This window comes from Mustela erminea, chromosome 1 (assembly GCF_009829155.1).
Source record: "Mustela erminea isolate mMusErm1 chromosome 1, mMusErm1.Pri, whole genome shotgun sequence".
Classification (NCBI taxonomy): domain Eukaryota; kingdom Metazoa; phylum Chordata; class Mammalia; order Carnivora; family Mustelidae; genus Mustela; species Mustela erminea.
In genome coordinates, this window is record NC_045614.1 from 30,879,123 (window position 1) to 30,900,920 (window position 21,798).

The 21,798-nt window shown below is 39.4% G+C and overlaps 1 protein-coding gene across 24 annotated transcripts in view; it reads right to left on the minus strand.

Annotated features, from left to right (window-relative positions):
• The window catches only part of CADPS (calcium dependent secretion activator), a 468,270-nt gene that overhangs the window by 219,315 nt on the left and 227,157 nt on the right, over positions 1 to 21,798 (minus strand). For all 24 annotated transcript variants that reach the window (XM_032324202.1, XM_032324183.1, XM_032324129.1 and 21 more), the window contains exon 6: positions 17,644 to 17,765. In XM_032324202.1, the coding sequence (XP_032180093.1) occupies positions 17,644 to 17,765 (122 nt within the window). The remainder of the gene's footprint in view (positions 1 to 17,643; positions 17,766 to 21,798) is intronic.

Below are 21,798 nucleotides of genomic sequence, written 5' to 3' on the forward strand. Positions count from 1 at the left end.
AGATAAAGCAGTATGTGGATTAGATCCATTTCCTGTACATAAAAGTCAGTAAGCAATCAATTTCTTAGAGACTCAAAAAAAGCACGTAAAAGTACAAGAGAATCAGAGAGTTACTGATACAGCAACAACTCTGAACTTTCTATATTTGACTACATCGCTGTGTGTGTGTGTGCAAAACTTAGCAACTAATTACCAGCAACATGCTTCCTATTGATGGGGACCTACCACTTGTGGTGACAAGGAATAACTTGCTCTTCTACTGCTCAGGCAATGGCAACACAACTGTCCGGTTACTCCATCCATAGACCTAGACACTGTCCTGGATTCCTCTTTTTCCCCCACTATTTCCACACACACATATTTAGCTCGACCATGAGACTTTGGTTTTATTCTCCAAAACGTTATCTATTTTTCCTCATTGTCATAGTCACTAGTTTCCTCACTGTCACTCATCCAGTCTAAGCCATCATCACCTCTTGCTTGGACAGCTCTCTACTAGTTTTGCTATGTTTGCTTTTTGTTTTTTTTTTAAGAATACATATGAAAATTTTTCCCCTAAGCATCTTTAAAATAAAACTTTCTTGAAGTGTAATTTACATGCCATGAAATCTGTCTCTTTTAAGTGTATGGCTCAATGACCTTTAGCAAATCTACATGTGCAATCTAATTATAATCCAGTTTTAGAATACAACCATCACCCCCAGAAAGATCCTTTGTGCCTGTCTGCAGCCAATCACACTCCCATCTGCAATCCCAGGCAACTGTAAGCCTATTTCTTGTCTCTGTCGATTTGCCTTTTCTCGACATCTTATGTGAATGGAATTCTACAGTGTGGGATCCTTCATATCTAGTCTCTTTTACTTATCATAACTAAGTCTCATTAGTGTTGCAACATTCATCCGTACTTCATTGCTTCTTATTGCCAAATGATATACCCTGAAGCATATGTAATTTTTGAAGTGTAGTAATTAAATAAAAATCCGGGAAGCTATCACTCAACTTCAAACTAGAATATTAGAAAGCTTAGTGTTCTGCCTCTCTTTCCAATCCATTGAGCACGTAGTAACTGGCGTCATGGCCATCATTCACTTACAACTTTCTGATGGCTTCCGTCACAGTTAAATTAAATCCAAAGTGTTTCCATGGTCCACAAGGCTCTACCTGATGGGTGCCTTGCCTATCTCTCTTATTACTTTCCCCTTACTCACATACTCCAGATGTAATGTTCTTTTTTTCTGTTCCTCGAATATCACAAGCTATTCCCACCTTGAGGATTTTAAATCCGTCTTTTCCTTAAATGTTCTTCTGCTTGATCTTCAGGTGACAAAGTGATTACTGACATGGAGGTTTCAATTTCAGTAACGCCTCCTCAGGGAGGGATTTCGTAACCAGCCAATCTAAAGGGAATTTCCCCCTACCCAGTCATTACCCATCATAACACCCTGTTTAATTTTTCTTCATAGTACTCACTGCTCTCTTAAATGATCTCATTTGTTTACATACCTGTTTTAGGTCTCCTTTCACTAGAATATAAGCTCCTTGGGGGCAGGGACCATGCCCATCTTGTTCATTGTTGTATCCCTTGTGCCTAGAGCAACATCTAATTCATACTTTTATGTCAACGACTACTTATTGAGTGAATAAGGAAATGGGTATGAATAAGGATGCAGAATTAACAGAATATATCAGGATGCAAGGTGAATCTGGAGATCTGAAAGAGCCAGCGAAGACAGTAGAGCTGTGTGAAGCCACAACCTTTGGTTGAGCTGGACGGGCAATATTTTTGGATCTGTGATTTCCGTTTTCTTTCCAAAATAAGTCTTCCTATGAAGAAATTTTAATAACTTGTCCCTTGATTAGGTTTAACCTCTCATGTGGAGAGAGTACGTAGTTCTGTTCAGCACTTGGGTCTAAAAAATCAGTGCAAATACTGCTTGCTGGTTTGGAGTTCCGTGTGCTTTACCTCCACTTTAAACAAGGTGCTTGACATCAATTTCAAGAGACTTATGGTCTCTCTTGACTTATGGCAACCTGGGTTTAGAATTGAGCCCTACTAACTGCCTCCCTGTTTAGAGCATTCTCAAGGTCATGTAGATTTCTTATTTCTTCAGTGCCTGGGTATTTTAGATTTCAAATATGAGTCACACTTTTTTATTAGTTTACTTATTAAAAAGAGATAATAAAAGCCAAAATGAAGAAACAATACTTTATAGGGAGTATTTATATTACTTATATATATTTATATATTATTTATTATTAAATATTATATATAAATATATGTATATTTATAAATTCTTTATATATATAAAGTTTTTTCTTCATTTTTATTCTTTCTTCGTCTTGGCTTTTATTATATACTTAATATAAGGTATATATATGCCTTATATATATAAAGTATTCTTCATTTTCGCTTTTATTACCTCTTTTTATAACTAAACTAATGTTTATTTATGTGTAACATACACACACACATATATACATATATATGCATATATATATGAATGTTCCTTCAAATTATATTTATTTTTGACCTTATAATTATATTTACATATCCATTTTTTTTTTCTACATATAATACTGTTTCCTAGACTGTAGAAGAGTTTAGGTATTAGTCAATGAAGCTTATAGCTGATTTTGGGTTACTTGTCCGCTTGGCAGACACATTTCCTCTTGAATTTAACACCTCCAATCCAATATGGGTATGGTGTCCCTGCTAGGTTAAAAAAAAAATTGGGAATTCACTAACAAACAAACTCCATTTAAAAAAGGACTTAAATTATTAGTGGTTGTTATAAAAGATCTGGAAAACTCCCACAATGAGTTGTTTGAATCATGTGCATTGTTTGTCCTTCTAGTTTAATCTGTGACTTTGTTTTCTCCTGATGCTCTAACTACAGGGTATCCTACACAAATATAGCTAAGATGTTACTTATTCTCACGTCAATGTACAAACACTACAACCTAATCTGCTTGCATGAAGTTTCACTCTGTTGTTTATGTAATAATTCTAATTGTGGAGCTTTTTATGTATCCAGACAAATGGAGCAAACTGAGATTGCTCAGTGAGGCCGGAGCAGTACCTTCTTTTGAGCACAGTGGCTTGTCTGCTGTTTGTATCCAGACAGCTGAACTGTATCTTAATTCCAGGCTCAAGTTTGCAAGTTCCAGTCAATGCTCTAAGGGTGCCAAAGACAAAGATGGTATCTTGATGGTGGAAGCTGAGGAGACAGAGGTCGCCCAAGAAATAAATCCAACGAGTGACAATCAGCCATATACTTTCCCCCAGGATGCAGGATGACAGAGGTCGAGTAGAAATGTTCACTCAACCAGAATGACCATCTGCTCTACTTTGCCCCCCCAGGGCACAAGACTTTCAGTGCTAAGACTGGAAAGTTCTGGGCAAACCAGGATGAGCTGGTCACCCTACTCACCAAATACATAGGAACTAATTAGCTGTGAACTAATACCACCCCTAGGAATTTCTCCAAAAGAAACAATCATAGATGAGCATAAAGACTTCCATACAAGGTTATCTATCACGTGCACATATCTGTCGGTGTGTATGTACACACACTCACAGATACAGAGAAGCAAATTGGAAACAACACCATAATATTTACCCATAATATTGCGGGTATTGGGATCATGAGTAATTTTTAAATTTTTCCTTACGCTCTCCCTCAATTTTTGGCAACAGACATATTAAATTTTTGATCAGAAAGCACCATATCTAATTTTAAAAACTAAGCCAATAATAGGACTGAGCATAGGGTTTGATACAAAATAGATGCTAAAAAATATTATTTGAAATACATGTACAAAATATGTATTTCCAGCCCAGATTTTTCAGCAGCTGCATCTGTTAGCAGAGTCGTGGGTCTAAGATTGCACAGTGAAGTTGGAGCCAAGCCCGATTTACTTAAATGTAATTAAACATTATCTTCATGAAAGACTTCAAGTACCCAACACTCACATCATCTACAGAAAACTGCTCCCTTGCTCCGTGAGATTGGATCCATTATAGGTTATTTCTTCAAATCCTTTCACATTAATACCTCCCTACCAGCAGCAAGAATTACCACAAGCACAGTGCAATCCGCCTTTTAAACCAAGCACGAAATGAAACCTTGAGGGGAGAGTGAATTCATTAATTTTCTTTTTTGGTTTGGTGTCAATGTCACCCTAATGTCAGCATGTAACATTTTGTTCAAGACTCGTCTCGGCTAACGTAGAGAAAGAACAAATTTGGTACAGCTGTAGAGTAATTTTTGCAGGGAATAAAAGACCCAGCTAGAGAATCGACTGTTCCAGGTCCCAGCTGCACATCCATTACCCACGAGGTTGTAGGAAATGCCAGGCTTGCCCTCAACTCACGCAAGGTCATTCACCCAAATACAGGAAATACAGCTTACAAATTGGCCAGCAGTGTGTGTGAAGCAAGGTTGGGGGGTCATGAAGAAGCTTATACTCATGAGGGAAGGGTCAAAGGCCATGTGGGGCCAGAATGTAACCTCTAGAGCGCACAGCACTTCCCTTGGGAAGAGTAACAAATGGAGGTAAGGAGGGTTTTAGCTCTCTGTCCCCCATGTTTCTTGAGCCTGTCTCTTTCACTCCCCTTCCTCTGCCACCAACAAGCACCCTCTTCTCCCACGGGACTATGACAGCCTCCCAACCGGTGTCCCTGCTTCCATTACTGCCCATTCCCCTTGTAGTCATTCTCCACAGGGCAGGCAGAAGTCTCTTTTATATACATAAATACCATCAAGTTACTTGCAGGCTCAAAATTCAGACTTTGAACCTTGGTCTCCAGACCCTGTGAAATCTGCCTTCAGTTGGCCTCACTGACTCACTTCCAACCTTCTTCCCTCTCACTCCGCTCCAGTTCCCCTGGCCTTTTATCTGCCCCTCAAACATGCCAGGCTCCTGCTCACAGGGGCTCTGCAATCTCTATAGTCTCTGCCCCGCATGCTCTTTCCTGGACCAGCTCCTTCTTTTTTAACTTTTGAGCTCAACTGGTCACTTCTTGGGAATACTTTCTGACCAATTTGGCTAATCCCTATGGAATCACTCTGTTTTCCTAGCAAAGCTGGAGGGCCCTGAACCCACATTTTTAGCTGAATGTTACTGAGGGTTACAATAGATATTTGGAAAAGGTTGAGCACTGTCATCACAAAATAAACTTCTGGGAATACAAGAATCCAATAAAATTATTAACAATTTAGTCATTATTATAATTTCATTATTAAAATTCAACAGTCAGAATTTATGTATCCTTTGCTTGAGGTTGGTGGAGGAATAAAATATTTGGGCCTGCCTTCCCAGGGTGTGGACCTGTCAATGGTGACAATGACTTAGGTGTGTGTGAGGACACACACCTTTTCTTTCCTTTGGATAGGAACAGATTAGGGTAAGTTTTATCATATTTTGTTTTACACAATGAATGCTGGTACACCGAATGGGTCTACAAAGATTAGAATTATGATAGAGCCTAACCTTTATTTTTCTGCCTTATACTACAATTTAAATTTTATAAAAAAAATCGTGGCTCAAAAGGGATATAATGCTTCTCAAGATATCAAGCTAATACATCCTTTTAATATTCATCTACTTATTTAACTGTTTGTTTTTTTAATATAAAATCAATGTTTTTAATATAAAATAAATAGTTTTATAGTTGTAAGTTATGACCTCTGTTTGATATATGACAGTTTGATAACAAGTGTTTGTTAGCGTGTGTACTGAAGAACCACTGACTGATAGAATTCAACACAGAAAGTACATATTAAGATTTTGACTCTAATGGGTATTTGGAATGTTCCCTTATATTTCAAAATGAATATCCAGATAGTAACAATAAGCCAGAAAGTTACACCTTGCCTGTATTGTAGACAGTATCACATGATTGGCTGTAGTAGTTATTAATGGGATCGCTGGGCACACACAAGTGCAATGATGACAGATGTGACTTTGAAATAACATTTGATCATCAGGTCTTCCAAAGACAAAGGTGAAGCAAAGTTGCTACATTTTCACTGAAGGGTAAGGCCAAACCCAAACTCTGAGGCATCTCTACCCAATGATCTAAAGTGGTCTTGTCTAATGATTGTCTGTCCCATTAGACTGTGGGTGCCACAATGGCAGGATTTTTGCCTTTTTTGTTCCCTGCTCTATTCTCAGCACCATGCACAGTGTTTAGCACACAGTAGGTCCTCACACACCTGAGACAGAGGAAGGAAGGATTGACTGAATGAATGAAGTATAGTGAATAGTATCTTGTGCTCTTCCCTCTGCGGTATGATGCTCCCCTTGACCTACAAGGATCTGGGGGAGCAGCAGGTAGCAGGCCCTGGTATGAATTCTGGTCACAGTGGACCCGAAGATCACAGTGAGTCCTAAAGGCTGTCACTTCTAGAGACCAGGCTGGTTCCGAGATTTTTTTTTTTTTTAATTTTTAATTTTTTTTGGGTTCTGAGAATTCTTTTGTTTGGCCTCTCTCTTAAGGTAGGAATGAGTCCTATTGGCTGCTACTTCTAAAGACCAGGCTGGTTCCGAGATTTTTTTTTTTAATTTTTAATTTTTTTTGGTTCTGAGAATTGTTTTGATTGGCCTCTCTCTAAGATAGGAAAGTGAGAAAGAGAGAAGCATTTTCCAGACCCCAATTCCCGATACACCTGGCTCAGCAGACAATCACTTAGTTCTGTTGTTGGAGGAGACAGGTTGTGTGATCTGATGCAGCGGGGAGAAAAACAAGGTGACAACACGTGTCAGGGCAGAGCTGAGATTTCAAATGCCAAGATTCCTGCTTCCCATTCATCTCTCCTAACAGCCTTCAATTACTGATATTGCAACTCGGTTGTACTACTTGATATGTAAAGCTTTTTATGCCTTTGTCTCTCTAGTGAATTTACAGAAGAAAAGAAATCCCAAACAACAAAACCTTATCTTAATTAGATGGTATGACAGTTTATTTGCTAAATGACAAGATACATCCCAATTGGCATAGATTTACTTTAACTGGTGATGCACCTAGCCATTCCTTGGGTACCTGTGTGTGTAAACACATGTGTGTTTTGTTCACTTGAAACATGATAGTGGTTTGGTGTTGAGGAGCGCTCATGCCATGGGCTCACATCACTTTTCGGACTTATTCTGTTCTTTTGGATACTGAGCACTCATTTCAGTACAGAAAACTCTGACATAATTATCATTATGACGATTAGTATTCTAAAGAGGTTTTCAAGTCCATCACAGGGACCTTCTTCTTAGCTTCTCCCAGAGCCATTTGCCATTAAGGCTTAGCTCTGAGTCAATCAACATTTATTGATCATCTATAATGGGCAAGAGATTATAAGAAAACCAGCCTGATACACAGATTTTCCCAAGTACAAGCAAGTTATCTACATATAAATGAACACAGTCCAAGAGAAACTAAAAAAGTGCATCTAAACTAAAAAAAGGCAACCAACTGATGGCCTTTGTTACCTGTTTCCCTTTCACCCTGGCTCCAATGAAGACAATAATAAATTAGAAAGAGAAGAATAACAATTCTTAAATTGGTGCCAAGTGCTTTGCATATATTATTAAATTTGAATCCTCATCAACACGCTTATAAGTATTATTAGCCTCATTTTATAGTTGAGGAAACACAGGTTTAGAAAGACTTAGTAATTCATCCAGTGTAACAAGGTCAATGGCATGATCCAAACTAAGGATTGTAAAGCTTTTACTCTTATGCTTACGTTGAACCCTTATTTTCCATATTATCACCAAAATGTTTCCAGCCAGATTCCAGCTATGAAAGGTTCCCCAGAACAGTTGCTTCACTCCAAACTCTCTGAACCACAAGCTATGGGGCAGGGTGAAAGCTTTAAGTCCTTATGAAGGAGCCCAGGGAACTTTGGGACTCCAGAGCTTAAGCACAGGAGTTGCAAAATTTTCCAAACAGCATGATGATTGGCATTATGAGAAGAAGAGTATCTGCATTCCCCAGAGGCCCCACACTCCTCTGCACCCCTGCAGTGAGGTGAGCTCTGTATCACAGAACAGGAGGCTTTGCTGTAAAACAGATAAGACACATAGAAAGAGTGTCGGCAGCACTCTAGCCTCTCTTGAAGAAAGGTTCTGATCCAGAAAGATGCTGGAAGAACGAGCTTGTAGAGACCCAGGCTTAGGGAGCTGAGTGATATCGCTCAGTGTGACTCTGCATGAGGACTCAGGAAGGACTGCTGCCTATTGCATTTCTCTTGTCTTCTGGAACTAGCTCTTGTATCATCAAGTTGATGTCGATGGCAGCCTATTCTGAGGGTCTGTCCCCTGGCTCTGGAAAGAAGTTGGGACAGAGTGTCCTTCCTTAACCTTAGGCAGGTTTGGCTTTTTGCTTTCCATGAGTTTGGAGTCATACAGCCTGGATTTAAGAAGTTGTAGGATTTTAGGGCAGGCGTCCTAATGCCTCTGAGCTTCTTCCTTACGTGTACTGAGGACATAGAAGAGATGTATTTCTTACAGTACCAGGTAGGATTCTGTGAGATTATAGTCCATTTTTGGCTATCACTTCTTGAGAGGCTACAAAGTGCCATGGATCAAACTTAGCCGCTAACATGGATCGTATCTTCCAACACCAAGCCTATGGGTCAGGTTGTATTATTGTCTCCATTTCAGATTTGAAGAAACAGAAACTCAGAAAGAGAGTCTACTTGCCCAAGGCCACCCAGTCCGTGACTGGTAGAACTGGGATTTAAACCTGGCTCAACTATATATTAGCTAGCTCATTACCTGGCACCTAGCAGATTTCAATGCTTGGTAGGGGCAATTGTTATTGATAATGACTTTCATGAAGGGGGTTGGTGATCATTATCATCAGCGGCTCTCCTGGGATCTTGTATGCACCTCGAAAGGCAGGGCCATCCATGGTTTATCTCTGCAGACTCACCTATGTAGCCCCTAACAGTGCTGCTGTGTATAGGTGCCTGCAGAGCTAAGAGTCTGCAGGGAGCTGAAACACCTGTGTTTGCACTAATGCGTGATGGTCCAGTCATCACCATCTAAACGGGCAGAGATTTGACCCATGATGTAACTGTGTTTATGGAAAAGAAATGAGCCTTGTTGAATAGTTTTGCTGAATAGTCAATGCTAATTAAAAAACAAACCAACCAACCTTCTTTTAGTGGCATAGTATCTTTCAGAAAGGCAAAATGAGTTAAATGTACAGGATTTGGGGTTGGCTCCTGGCTCAGCTACTTATTATCTGTGCAACTTTGACCAAGTTATTTAACCTCTCTGAATCTCAATATTTCCATCAGTAAAATATAGGGAATAACAGCAGTACTTATCTCAGGTATCAGTAGGGCGTTAAACAAGACATTGATTATGAAATACTTTAGCATAGCATCTGGCCCTTAGAAGGTGTTACATCAATGTAAATTACTATTTTAGACCCAGGCTATTTTTATCCCCCAACTCTCTCCCCTTCCTCCAAACAAGAATGAAGCCATGATAATAACAGCCAACATGACAGGCAGTATTTCAAATATTTTGTATTTGTTAACTAACTTAATTTTCACAAGAATGTGGAAACCGAGGCACAAGAGTTAAACTAATCGGTCCAAGCTCACGCAGGCTCCCAATCCTGTGCTCTTGTCCAAAATGCCAAAATGTCCAAAATTGTTTCTATGCATTGATGAATCTAGACCAAGATTCTCTTCTCTTCTCATCAGTGAGGATAAATGGAGTTCCTGGAGTTCATGCCATTACATCATTACATATAAGAAACAATATGCCATTCCTTCCTACATTCTTCTTCCTCATCACTAGGTAACAAGTGTGGTGGTTTTTCCACACCTACAGATAAATGTATTTCCCTGGATTTCCACTAAACAATGATGGGTGATCAGTCCAGATCCCAGATTACTCCAGTATTAGGTACAAATGATAGGTAAGTTCAGGCAAGGTATTCGAGGACCTGAACCAGAAAGTAAATGAACTTTGTTTCCCTTAGTCCTTAAATGGCTAGGGCAAAAAATATCTTTGTTTTATACCAACCCTATGTTGGACTATCCATGAAATCAGAACTTTTATAAATTTCTGACATTGCAATGGAGCATCACTGTGTAACTTTCAGACTTAAGCCACTACTCAATCATCCAGTTCTGAACTCCTACCAACTCTAGATACTTCACCACCCCCGTGTTACTTGAAATTTCTGAAAACTCTGCCATAAGGTCTGCAATTATAGCTCTTCTCTGGGTTAGCTGGATGAAAAACCTATAAAATTGTTGGGGGAGCAGTGGTCTTGGATATTACTCATGAGAACATGGTGAAGCTGGAAAGCTTACTAACCTGTACAAGATGGGTGGCAAATTTAGAACAGAGCTGGGTATACCGTGAGGAGCTCCATCTCCGAAGTTGGTCTCTAGCACCTAATTCCTTTCCACCATCTACCCTGTTGCTTATTGTTTTCTCACCCAGCCTGTTTTCACTCCCCGGCTCACAAGCAAATACAAACTGGTTTTCAACAAAAGTTGTGGCTTCTTGACCAAGCCTTCTGGGCTGGGAGGCCAGATAGCTTCTGAGCACCCTGAACTGTAATTATAATTTTTCTTCTTCCCAACCCACACATCTTCTGGGAGCCTAGCAAAATTGAATTTCTGGGTCAGTGTTGGCCTTTACCACTTATGATTTAATTAACTCTGAAAAAAGCTAAACCTCTTTCTTAGAAAGGAAAGACCAGAGAAATGGTAGCCACGCTCCAATCACTTCAACATAAACATCTCCTGGACTGTGACCTTGAACATGGGAGTATCAAGAAAGGTAAACATGAAAAGAGGTGATTCTCAGGAAGCTTCACTCCTTTGCAAATGAGGTGGCCTTTACAGTTCTGAAAGCTATGGTGACTCTGGAAGAATTTATCACTCTGTGCTGGGGCACTTGGACTTTTTCTCTGTGGCTCTATGTCAAAAGTCAGGTCTCTATCATTTCCCTAACCTTAATGTCTGGGAAATAGTATGTGGTCCATATTTGTTGACTGATAAACCCTTCATTCCAAATTAACTCTGGTCCTTAAAGATGCTTTAGGTTTCAAGACGGAAATCCAATCATACCTTCCCTGGCTTAAGACTCTCTGACAGCTTCTCCATGGTCTTGGAATAGAGTTCAAATCCTTCATGTGGCCTAGGAGGCCCTGAGTTGTCTGGTCCTGCCTTGATTTTCAGTCTCTTCCTGTACCACACTCTCCAACATTGACTAGTCTCTACTCATACTGCTCTCCTTTCTGGTCCTGGAACACATGGAGCTCTTTCCTATCTGAAAGCCTTTGCACTTGCTCTTAACTGCACCTGGCATCTTTTCCTTGCTATTTCCTCTTTTTTTAAAATTGAAGTATAATTAACATACATCCTTATATTAGCTTCAGGTGCACAACGTAATAATTCAAAAATTCTATACATTATTGAGTGCTTGTTATCTGTTTCACCCATCTCCCCTCTGGAAGCCACCAGTTTGTTCTCTGTATTTAGAAGTCTGCTTTTTTTTTTCTTTGTTCATTTCACATATGAGTGAAATCATATAGTATTTGTCTTTCTTTGATGGATTTATTTCACTTAGCATTATACCTTCCAGATCCATCCATGCTGCCTTGCAAATGCCAAAAATCTTATTCTTTTTTATGGCTGAGTAATACACACACACACACACACACACTCCACACACATCTTCTTTATCCATTCATCTATGAATGGACAGTTGGATTTCTTCCATATCTTGACTATTATAAATAATGTGGCAATAAACACGTGGGTACATATATCTTTTTGAATTAGTGTTTTCATTTTCTTTGGGTAAATACCTAGTTATCGAGTTACTGGGTCATTCCTTATCCTTCAAGTAGAAACTGACACATTACCTACTCTGAATAGGGTTTCTTGGCCACCGGAGTACCCTACCTCCCCATTACTTTTCATTGCAGCAGTCTATTCATTTCTTTTGGAACCAAATTAAAATCTACTATTATCTTATATATTTATTTATTCATTTGTTTATTGCCTAAGTCCTTTACTAGAATGTACATTCTATGAGGCCAAAGCTTGATCTATGTCTTTCATGGGTGTAGCCCCAGCACAAGGTGGACCCAAGGAAGTATGTACACTTGTTGAGGGTAAGCAAGTGCCTATCCTCTATATCATCCTCTTGCATCTAAATTTCAAAGAAGCCATTCAGGAAAGATAGTCTGTATCCATTTAAATCATTCCAAGGCCCAGTACACTGAAAACATTTTTGTTTACACTGAAAAAGGAGTACCATTAAGATGATACGTGAGGCAAGGATTTGGCCGGCACAAGTTCCTTTCTTGACTTTGTAACTGATTTACTGTGGGGGCGATTTAATGCAACTCCGTTTGTATGAGTAATTTGGGTGTAATAAGCCTGGCCCATTTTGAGTTGCCATTAGGACAAATAATATATTTCAGAGAAGAAAAATGTTATAGAAAGTCATTGCATTTTGTTTTTATTTTTTGCCTTAATGTGGTCTCGTTAGATAAGGTGCCACTGAAAAATGCTAGGGCTATGACAAGATTTACCAGCGAGGGCATCTTATTTTCTTCTTCCTTTGGAAAGTGGCAGGAAACTGTCTGTTTGTGTTTTCTAATTCCTGACAATAATGAAATCCATACGTCACAAAGCCCGTGGCTTGTCAGGGAATAATAAACTGCTTAAATAATCAAATGTCAAGTAGCATCCTTGGTTTCCATTCAGAAGAATGTAATTTTGGATAACTTAGCACAATATTGGACTGCCAACTAAAACTGCCTTCCTTTTTAGACCAATTACTTAAATTTCTCTAGCATTTAACCCTCAGGGCTTGCTTTCTTTAGAAGGTAACTTACATGGTACAAAACCATCAAGAAAGTCACTTTGAAGTATATCTCCCACTCAGGGAATATGTTCTATTTCTTTACATCAGTTTTCCCAAATTAAAGTATTTTGCATACCATCTTCCCCATCTTTGCTATTCCCACGTATCAACATAGCTTCTGTGATTATTATTATTTTTTAAATCCTATCCAGGTACCACCTGGGCTATTATTTACTTAATGTATTTTATTTAAATCAATTCACTTTTAAATGTTACTATATTTCTTTAAAAAAGAACACTTATGTCGCTGATGCAGAAGACAAAACACCACCATGAATGGAAGGTAACACAAATTAGAAACTGTTATTGCTTTACCTGTTTATTTATTCATGTGTTTACTAACTGTGCCCTTTACTAGAATGTCCACTCTACGAGGTCAAAACTGGATCTATGTCAAAGCTCTAGCCCCAGCCCGAGGTGGACATAAAGAAGGCATTGTATGTACCCTTGTCGAGGGAGTGCAAGTGCCTATCCCTCCCGTCTTTCCCTTAAATCTACATTTCAAAGGAGACATCCAGAAAAGTTACTCTCTTTCCCTTGAAACTATTCCAAGACCCGGTACAGAAAATATTTTTGGGGAAGTGAGATCTAAACAATGCTATGAAATTCTAGTGGGAGGCTTTGGTCTGCAGAAGACGCAGAACCTGAGGCTTCTGAAGGTGTTAAAGATTTACTAGAACCAAATAAAGACATTCTCCTGGACCTAATCAGAACAGATAAACAAATGGAGAAGCAATGACTTCCTTATCACATGACTTGATTTTACTCAAAGCCATGTCTTGATCAAACCTAACATATTCTGTTATCCGCAGAGCTAAGAGTGCTGTCCTTTGAAAAACACCTGGCATGGGAAGAAAAGTCTGCTCTGTTTCATAGGAGGTAGGCAAATACATCTGAGTTCTTGAATCCACAAAGTATTTTTCTTCTCCATTCTCATGCCTGCCTGAGACTGCCTGCCTAAAGACACGATTTCAATTACTTCTGCTTCAGCACCTCCATTGCTTTCCCACAGAAGCAAAAAACAATATATTACAAATGGAGGCAATATTCTTTGAAATAAACATATTGCTTGAAATCTTGTGATAACATATTTTCCTGGCTTTCCATGTTAAGACCCAGGAGAGAAGGACAACTGAATTGAGAGGAAATAACGTCTGCTTGAAAATGTCCCACATTTAGCATCCAGATTGATAAAATGAAGGATGAACAGAGGACACACATACACACACAAACACACACACCTCATTTTTTCCAATCACAAAGTGTATTTAATTCATGAACACAGCATTCTTATATTATGCATCTGATCCAAAACGATCATGCTGGGCAGGGCCCTGGTTTTAAGTGAAGAGACAGTACTGGCTTAGGAAGTGAGGGAGAACTTGGAACTCCCATTACTAGGTTTGGACAATATAGACTAGCATTTCCAATGGATGCTAATAGGTATTAGTTGAAATAAGTTTGGGGAACTCATGAATAATCAAAGGCAAATAGGTTTATGTGCTGTTGGAAATCTTCAAAGGTTTTTAAATGCTGATGAACACTGAAAAACTTATAAAGAGATGAAATGTTTTGCATTTCCCAATTAATCATGGTACCACTCTCCCTGCTCTTGTTTTCAGTGAAGACGTCTCCACATTAATGTTCTAAAAAAACACACTCTTGGACAAAGTGGGTCATGCGATGTACTTCTGGATTTGTGACTGTACTTGGTACAAACAAACAAACAAACAAACCCAAACAATAAAACAAGAGTCAAATTCCTTGTAGACACCTGATGAGATAAGATGTGGGTTTCCAGTTATTGGGTAAAATACCTAGTAGCGGCAACAACAGAATTAATGAGTAACAAATAAAACTAGCTTAAATTGAATTTTGATTTTAGAATGTATAAATAAAGTATGGGCATCAGCAGGCTGTAAGAATAGTCAAAGACAAGATTCAGAAGATGAGGAGGGCAGAAAAAGGGGCTAACCTTGTCAGATGATAAAGGGGAGTTACTAGGACAGACTGAAGATAACCTTCCAAATGATACTTTTTGGGGTAATCAAAATCAAGTAGCAGACATGATAGTGAGGGATTGATAATGGGAAAAATTATAAGTAGAAGTAAAGAAGAAAAGGAGAATGTATGTTTCAAAGGAAAAAAAAAAAGATAGGATTCTGAATAAGTCCAAACTTAGGGAGAGAGGAAGAAAATATACCTGCACCAACAGGCTCATTCATCCAACCATGTCAAGCCAGAGGCAGAGAAAAACTTCTAGAACTGAATGATGACAAAGCAAAAGGTAAAGAAGAGAACTGGGAAAAGAATTGTAGATTTAGAAGGATGATGAGTAGAGGTTTAAAGAGAATTCATATAGAAAGGATAAAAAAAGAGACAGCAGGAAACACAAGCATTGCCAGATTTCAGACTCTGTGTGTATCTCCTTGGGATACTAAGAAATGGTATATACAGGGCACTTACACTTGTTCTCCTTTGGCAGACATAACAAGTTCATCATGCACTATTTTCCTCTGAATATAGATTTGCCCTCAGAACTCTTCTTAACATAGCACTCAAAGTAGCCACTCCTGACTGATTTGACTGGACCCTAGCCATGAAAACTTGCATTCTTCACGTATTTAAAAACAAGCAGGCAAACAAGCAAATCCTCTGTGAGGTTTTAGTAATACCTGCTCACTGATGGAAGAAAAATTAAAATATTATAACATTGGCTGGAAAAGTGAAATGTTTTAGGGTGAGATGTTTATGAATATGGACATAATAAAGCACATGTGTGGATATGAGTAAATATATATGTGAAATATGAGTATTTCAAGTAGGTAGACCGAAATGTTCCATATTTATTTGTAATCTGAAACTCGGTTTTAAATATTCATAAGCACATGAAAATCAGCTCATCACTTACCCTGGCAGCTGAAAACTGTAAGCCTAATAAAATGATATGAATAATGTTTTAAGATAAAATAGTTCATATGAAACATCCTGTTAGAATAATCAGAGATTTCTCCTTCCTTCTCTATCTTAGGACACCATATTAGGCCCAACATCCAAAAAGTTGGCAGAAATACCAAATAGGTTTTTCTTCCCCCACATATGACACATTTTTAAAAACACGTATCAATAATGCAGCATAACATAATAGCATTGATAAGGGTCAGGCCATGGCGGCCCGTGTGGGGAAAATGAGGATTTTGTCAGGCAGTAAAAAAGAAACTGCATTCATTTTCAGTTTAAAACTAAGTTTAAAAAAAGGGAGGAAAGATAATGTGCGACAAGTTGTATTGGTTTCCATTTCATCTCGCTTCCATTCGTCAGTTTCGCCCAGGTTCCGAGCATCTGAGGCCTTTGTCTACTCATGCAAAGAACCACGAAGGCATACAATGCCCTCAGATTTCCTCTAGTCCTGGAAACATTCAGTGCTTTCTTTGAACCATTTTGTTTGAACACGCTGGTACGTTATTCCTGTTCTGCTAAATAGTTCATAATTCTCCGGGGAAGGAGAGGCAGTACATTGCTATCAGGGGTTACTGTTTTTATGACTTTTATGGATTAACAACAATAAAAAAAGAAAGCTCGTTAGTCTAGGCTGGCTTAATTGAGATAGAAGAGAAATTAGGTGGTAAGGGAGGTAACAAAAACAGTGACCCCTCCTGAATTGCTGAGGCCTGAGAGTCTACTGACCTAGATGAATTGATCATCATTATTCTTATGAACCACTGCTGGAGAATCCTAGCTGGTCTCCTGCATCAACCCTGGCTCTCTCTGCTACAGCCACAGTGATTTTTTTTAAAACACGTATCTAATCACTTATCTCTGTACTTCCCTCTCACGGTCTAGCAAGGCTCTCCATTGTGTGGTCCCTTCTTATCTCACTGGCAGTTTCTGGCATACCTTGTTCTCTGAGCTCTAGCCCCACGAAAACGTCTTTCCATTCTGCTTTCCCATAGGGCCTTCGTTAACCACAGGGCCTTTATACAAGCTGACTGCCTGGAATGCTCTTTCTATTCCCACCCCATCTCATTCAACTTTTATAATACAAGCCCAAATTTCTCTTAACTCCTACAGAAGGCCTACTCTGACTCTGTCCCCACAAAGTGACTTAGGTCCCCTGCTACCTCCTCTCAAAGCACTCTTTCCTTTTCAGCATTTGTAACTATTTGTAATTATATATTTATGTGATTATATTTCTGATTCTTCCACTCAATGGTGAGCTCCGTAGGGCTAAAGCAGTGACTACCTTCCTCTCCACTGGGCAAAACTACCTTGTACACACACACTGAGCATTTGAGAAATATGCATTGACCAAATGAATTAATGTATCATATTTAATATAACACACTGCTTTACTGACATAGTCATAATTGTGGCACATAGAGAAAGATTTTGAAAAAAATCTCTTAATCCACGAACCAAATATCATTCAGTAAATTTAATATAACAGATTTGTATCAAACTTTCCTACACGTTCTGTTAAAGGATTGAAACTAACGTGATTACATAGAGCCCCAGAAAGGAGATTGTTTCTTTACTTTCCATCTGTTCCTGAAAAAACTGCAATCCTTTTATGGCTGCCGAATAAGAATGTAATCAAGTCATCTTGTTTGGAAAACAAACAAGGAACATGCCTTCTAGAACCTTCTGGGGAAACCAGACCTTTAACTTGGAGTTAGACACAATGAAGCCCATGAGAACCACCTTTTGGAAGATGAGCAGTGGAGGAGCAGAACTTACGTTGGTTTAGAAGCCTCGGCCTGGTCAGTCTGTAGTTTCTCTCCTCCTTCAACTTCCATTGTGCAATATACAATGCGATTGGGAGCCAAGGATTTGAGGCCTTGGACTTCCATGATCACCACCTGGAAAGAGAATCACACATGGTGGAGGTTACTGCCAAAGCCCATGGACAGCATCACTTGGAAGAAAATATAGAGGTGGGAAGAAATGACCAAAAAACCCAACAAGTTTCTGGCAGTTTCTATCAATTTGCTATCAGCCAGGCTGGTACCAGTCTAGCATGAAGATACAATTCTTGAGAGTGTAACTTTTTGCCTCCTGGATGGAAAGACAACCCCTCACCACTTTAGAAGCTCATAGGGCCAGACAGGTAATGTGAAATGGGTTTCTCTTTTCCTGGGTTTTAATGCACAGGATCCTTTTTCATTTCTACAAATAAACAGGCTCTCTCTTATTTTCTTTAAAAATAGTCTAACTTTTAATTCAGAACTTGGCAGAGACAAAGGCCCAGAAATTACTTTTCCCTTTTCTCTTAGCAAATGCTAAGATAAAGGGCAAAGAACCATTCAGCATTAAAGGCAGAGACAGCAGGGAGTAGTGGGGCCTGGGGCAAAATAGGAGAGCATACGCTCCATCTAAACAGAGCAGTTGGCACCCAGTTGCAGCCCACGGTGGCCTTGTCTTTCCTTAGTCTGGAGTTGCCAGATACTGCAGTTTTTCCTACCCAGAAAATGGAAATCTGATTCAGAATGAAAGTCAGAAATCTGATTTTGAAGTTTTGACAATAATCCAAAAAGGGAGGAATAAAATACACAAACTCTGGGCAGGCCAACATTGTTGAATCAAAACAAAAACACATCTGCAGCTGCATACTCTCTGTTCTAGACTGAGGAAAAAAGCTGGTGTTTTGCTGGACCAAAATATATCATTTACAATTCTCGGCACTTCCAACCGCTACCCTTAACTCCATTCAATCACCTGAGATTCTCATATTCAGTGGTATATCCTGTCATTTATTAGAGGGGAGAGGACTGGAGGGGCGGATAGAGCAAATATACCGATTTAAAAATGTGAAACAAATGACCTGCATCAGGGATCTATAGTAAGCAAGGGATACTAAAATATCACTCAGTTGTACTCCAAAAGAGGTAATGGCAGGACACACAGAGAAGGATATGGTTGTGCAAAAAATGTACACTTCCAGGGCACCTGGGTGGCTCAGTGGGTTAAGCCTCTGCCTTCGGCTCAGGTCATGATCTCAGGGTCCTAGGATCGAGCCTCGCATCAGGCTCTCTGCTCAGCGGGGAGCCTGCTTCCCCCCCCAACTCTGCCTGCCTCTCTGCCTACTTGTGATCTCTCTCTCTCTCTGTGTCAAATAAATAATCTTTTAAAAAAAATGTACACTTCCTTCTTTTATTTCAAAATTTGTACTTACACTCTAGTTAGTTAACATGCAGTGCAATATTGGTTTAGGGAGTAGAATTTAGTGATTTGTCACTTACATACAACACCCAGTGTGTACACTTCTTCAATGGGCTTGATTCAAGGAAGAACAATAGGACTGGCCTTGAACCAAGTCAGATTTGCTGTTGAAAAGCCCAGTGGTTCTCAAACTTGATGTAAACCAGAAATATCTGGAGGGCTTTCTAAACCCAGAAAATGCTGGGCTCCACCCCCAGAATTTCTGATAAGCAGGTCTGGGATGGAGCCCAAGCCTTTTTTATTTCTAGTAATTTCCCTGGTGCTGCTGATGCTGATGATCCAGGATCCGTACTTTGAGAACCACTCTCACTCATGTGACGTGGAGCAAATGGCCTGGCCTTGAATTCAGACCACTTTTCTTTCAAATCTCCCGAGTCTCAGTCTTTTCATCTGTAAAATGAGGATAACAACATATGCCCTATATCCCTCCGTGGCTGTTACGTGAGGACCAAATACGATGATGTAGGTAACTGAGAATGTTTATACTGGAAAGAACCATACAAATGAGAGGAAATGAGAGGCACAGGAGCAAGAACAGCATTTTTTTGTAATTTGAAAGATTTCGTTCACATCCTGAATCTGCATTTTCACTAGCCGTATAATTACTTGTAAGTTCCTTAACCTCTCTGTGGCTTTTTTCCCCCACATTTGCAAATGGTTCAAAAGACTGTTGTGAGGATTCACGGATGTTGTTTTCCATCAGAGCACTCCCCTGTGCAAGGCTGGGCCACTGGGCAACCTGGACCTCAGTTCTCCTGCTGCGGTTCACTGCCCTACATCACTGTCCTTCCCCGCCTTGCAATTCTGATGTGCATGAAACATGTCTTGTACCAACCTGCAAGTCCAAACCCAGTCTGCCCTGAGGAGATGACCTTCCTCTACCTCCCTCTTCTCACCAACCCCCCACTGGGTCACCCAACATACAGACGCACAATGATTGCTGCTGGCAGTTTTAGTACATGTGCAATTTGCTGTTCCAAGTAAAAAGTATTTGGGAAGCCTAGGGCATTTCATTCTGTACTTGTGCTTACACATTAAAGCCTGTTTGAACCATATGCACATGGGAGTGTGGTTGGGGACTCACTCACATCTATATTTCAGATAATCAGCTGTATAATATTGAGTCCTGGTAAAGAATTAAGAAATTACGGATTTAAAAACTTCATGAAAATCAATAAACCACTTTTTCCCCACGTTCTGTAGAAAGACAAGAGGCATTACGGAATAAATTGCCACCTCTAATTGGCAATAATCAAATTCAAAGACACCTAAGAAAAAGCATTCAGTACCTCAGGTGGCGGTATTAAAAAAGAAAGAAAGGAAGGAAGTTTCTGTGAAATTACACTGATGATTTTTTCACACACCAAGTGCCCTATATTTAACTGAATACTGCTTCTTCCAACTGCAAAATACATGTTGAAACACTGTAATATGACTATCTTGATCAGAACTGAGCATAGTAAAACAAATTATCTGCAGTTAATTCACAGCAAGCATTAATGATGTTCTAGAAAATGAACCTAGTCTTCACAAATCCTAACTAAATCTACAGAAATTTGATCTATTTTCTTGGTCTTCCCAAGTCTAGGGCTATCGTAAAATCCTTGTGGGGTTCTGAGCTTGAATAAGTTACTAATGGTTCTCGAACTTCAGGGCACAGAAGAGGCACTGGGTGGCTTATTAAAATGTGCATTTCGTGGTGCATCCCACCCAGAGATTCCTTCCGACACCACTGACATATTTTACAGATCATATAATTAACCCATTTCAAGTGTACAATGCAATGATTTTAGTAAATTTACTAAGTTGCATGACTATCATCACAAATAAGTTTTAGAACATTCTTATCTCCTCCAGTAATGTCCCTCATGTCCATTTTCACCTCCTGCCCCAGGCGACGCTAATCTGATCTAAATCTCTAAAATCTAGAGATTTGCCTTTTCTAGACATTTTATATCAATGGAATCAAACAACATGTGTCTCTGTGTCTGTCTTCTTTCACTAAGCAGAATGTTTCTGACATTCAACTACATCAAAGCATGTTATCTGTAGTTTGTTTCTTTCAATTGCTGAGTAGTAACTCTTTGTATGGATGTACCACATTTTGTCTACCCATTTATTAGTGAATACACATATAGATTGTTTGTATTTTTGGCTAGTAAGAATAATGCTGCTATAAACATTTGGGGAGCAAATGATTTTATGGGGACATGTGTTTTCATTTTTCTTGGGTAGCTACCTTAGAGTTGCATTCTACACATGGTAATTTTATGTTTAACTTTTTTTTTTCCCAAAGATTTTATCTATTTATTTGGCACAGAGAGAGAGATCACATGTAGGCAGAGAGGCAGGCAGAGAGAGAGGGGGAAGCAGGTTCCCTGCTGAGCAGAGAGCCTGACGTGGGGCTCAATCCCAGGACCCTGAGACCATGGCCTGAGCCGAAGGCAGAGCCTTGACCCACTAAGCCACCCAGGTGCCCCAGTTTATGTTTAACTTTTTGAGAAACCACCAAACTATTTTCCAAAGTGCCTACAGCATGTTGTATTTCCCCTGCCTCAAGATTTGGGTCAGCAGGTCTGGGTGATGCCAGGAATCTGCACACTAACCAGTTTCCCAGGCAATTCCAATGTAGCCAGATTGGATCCACTCCCTAAATTATATGTATGAAGAACA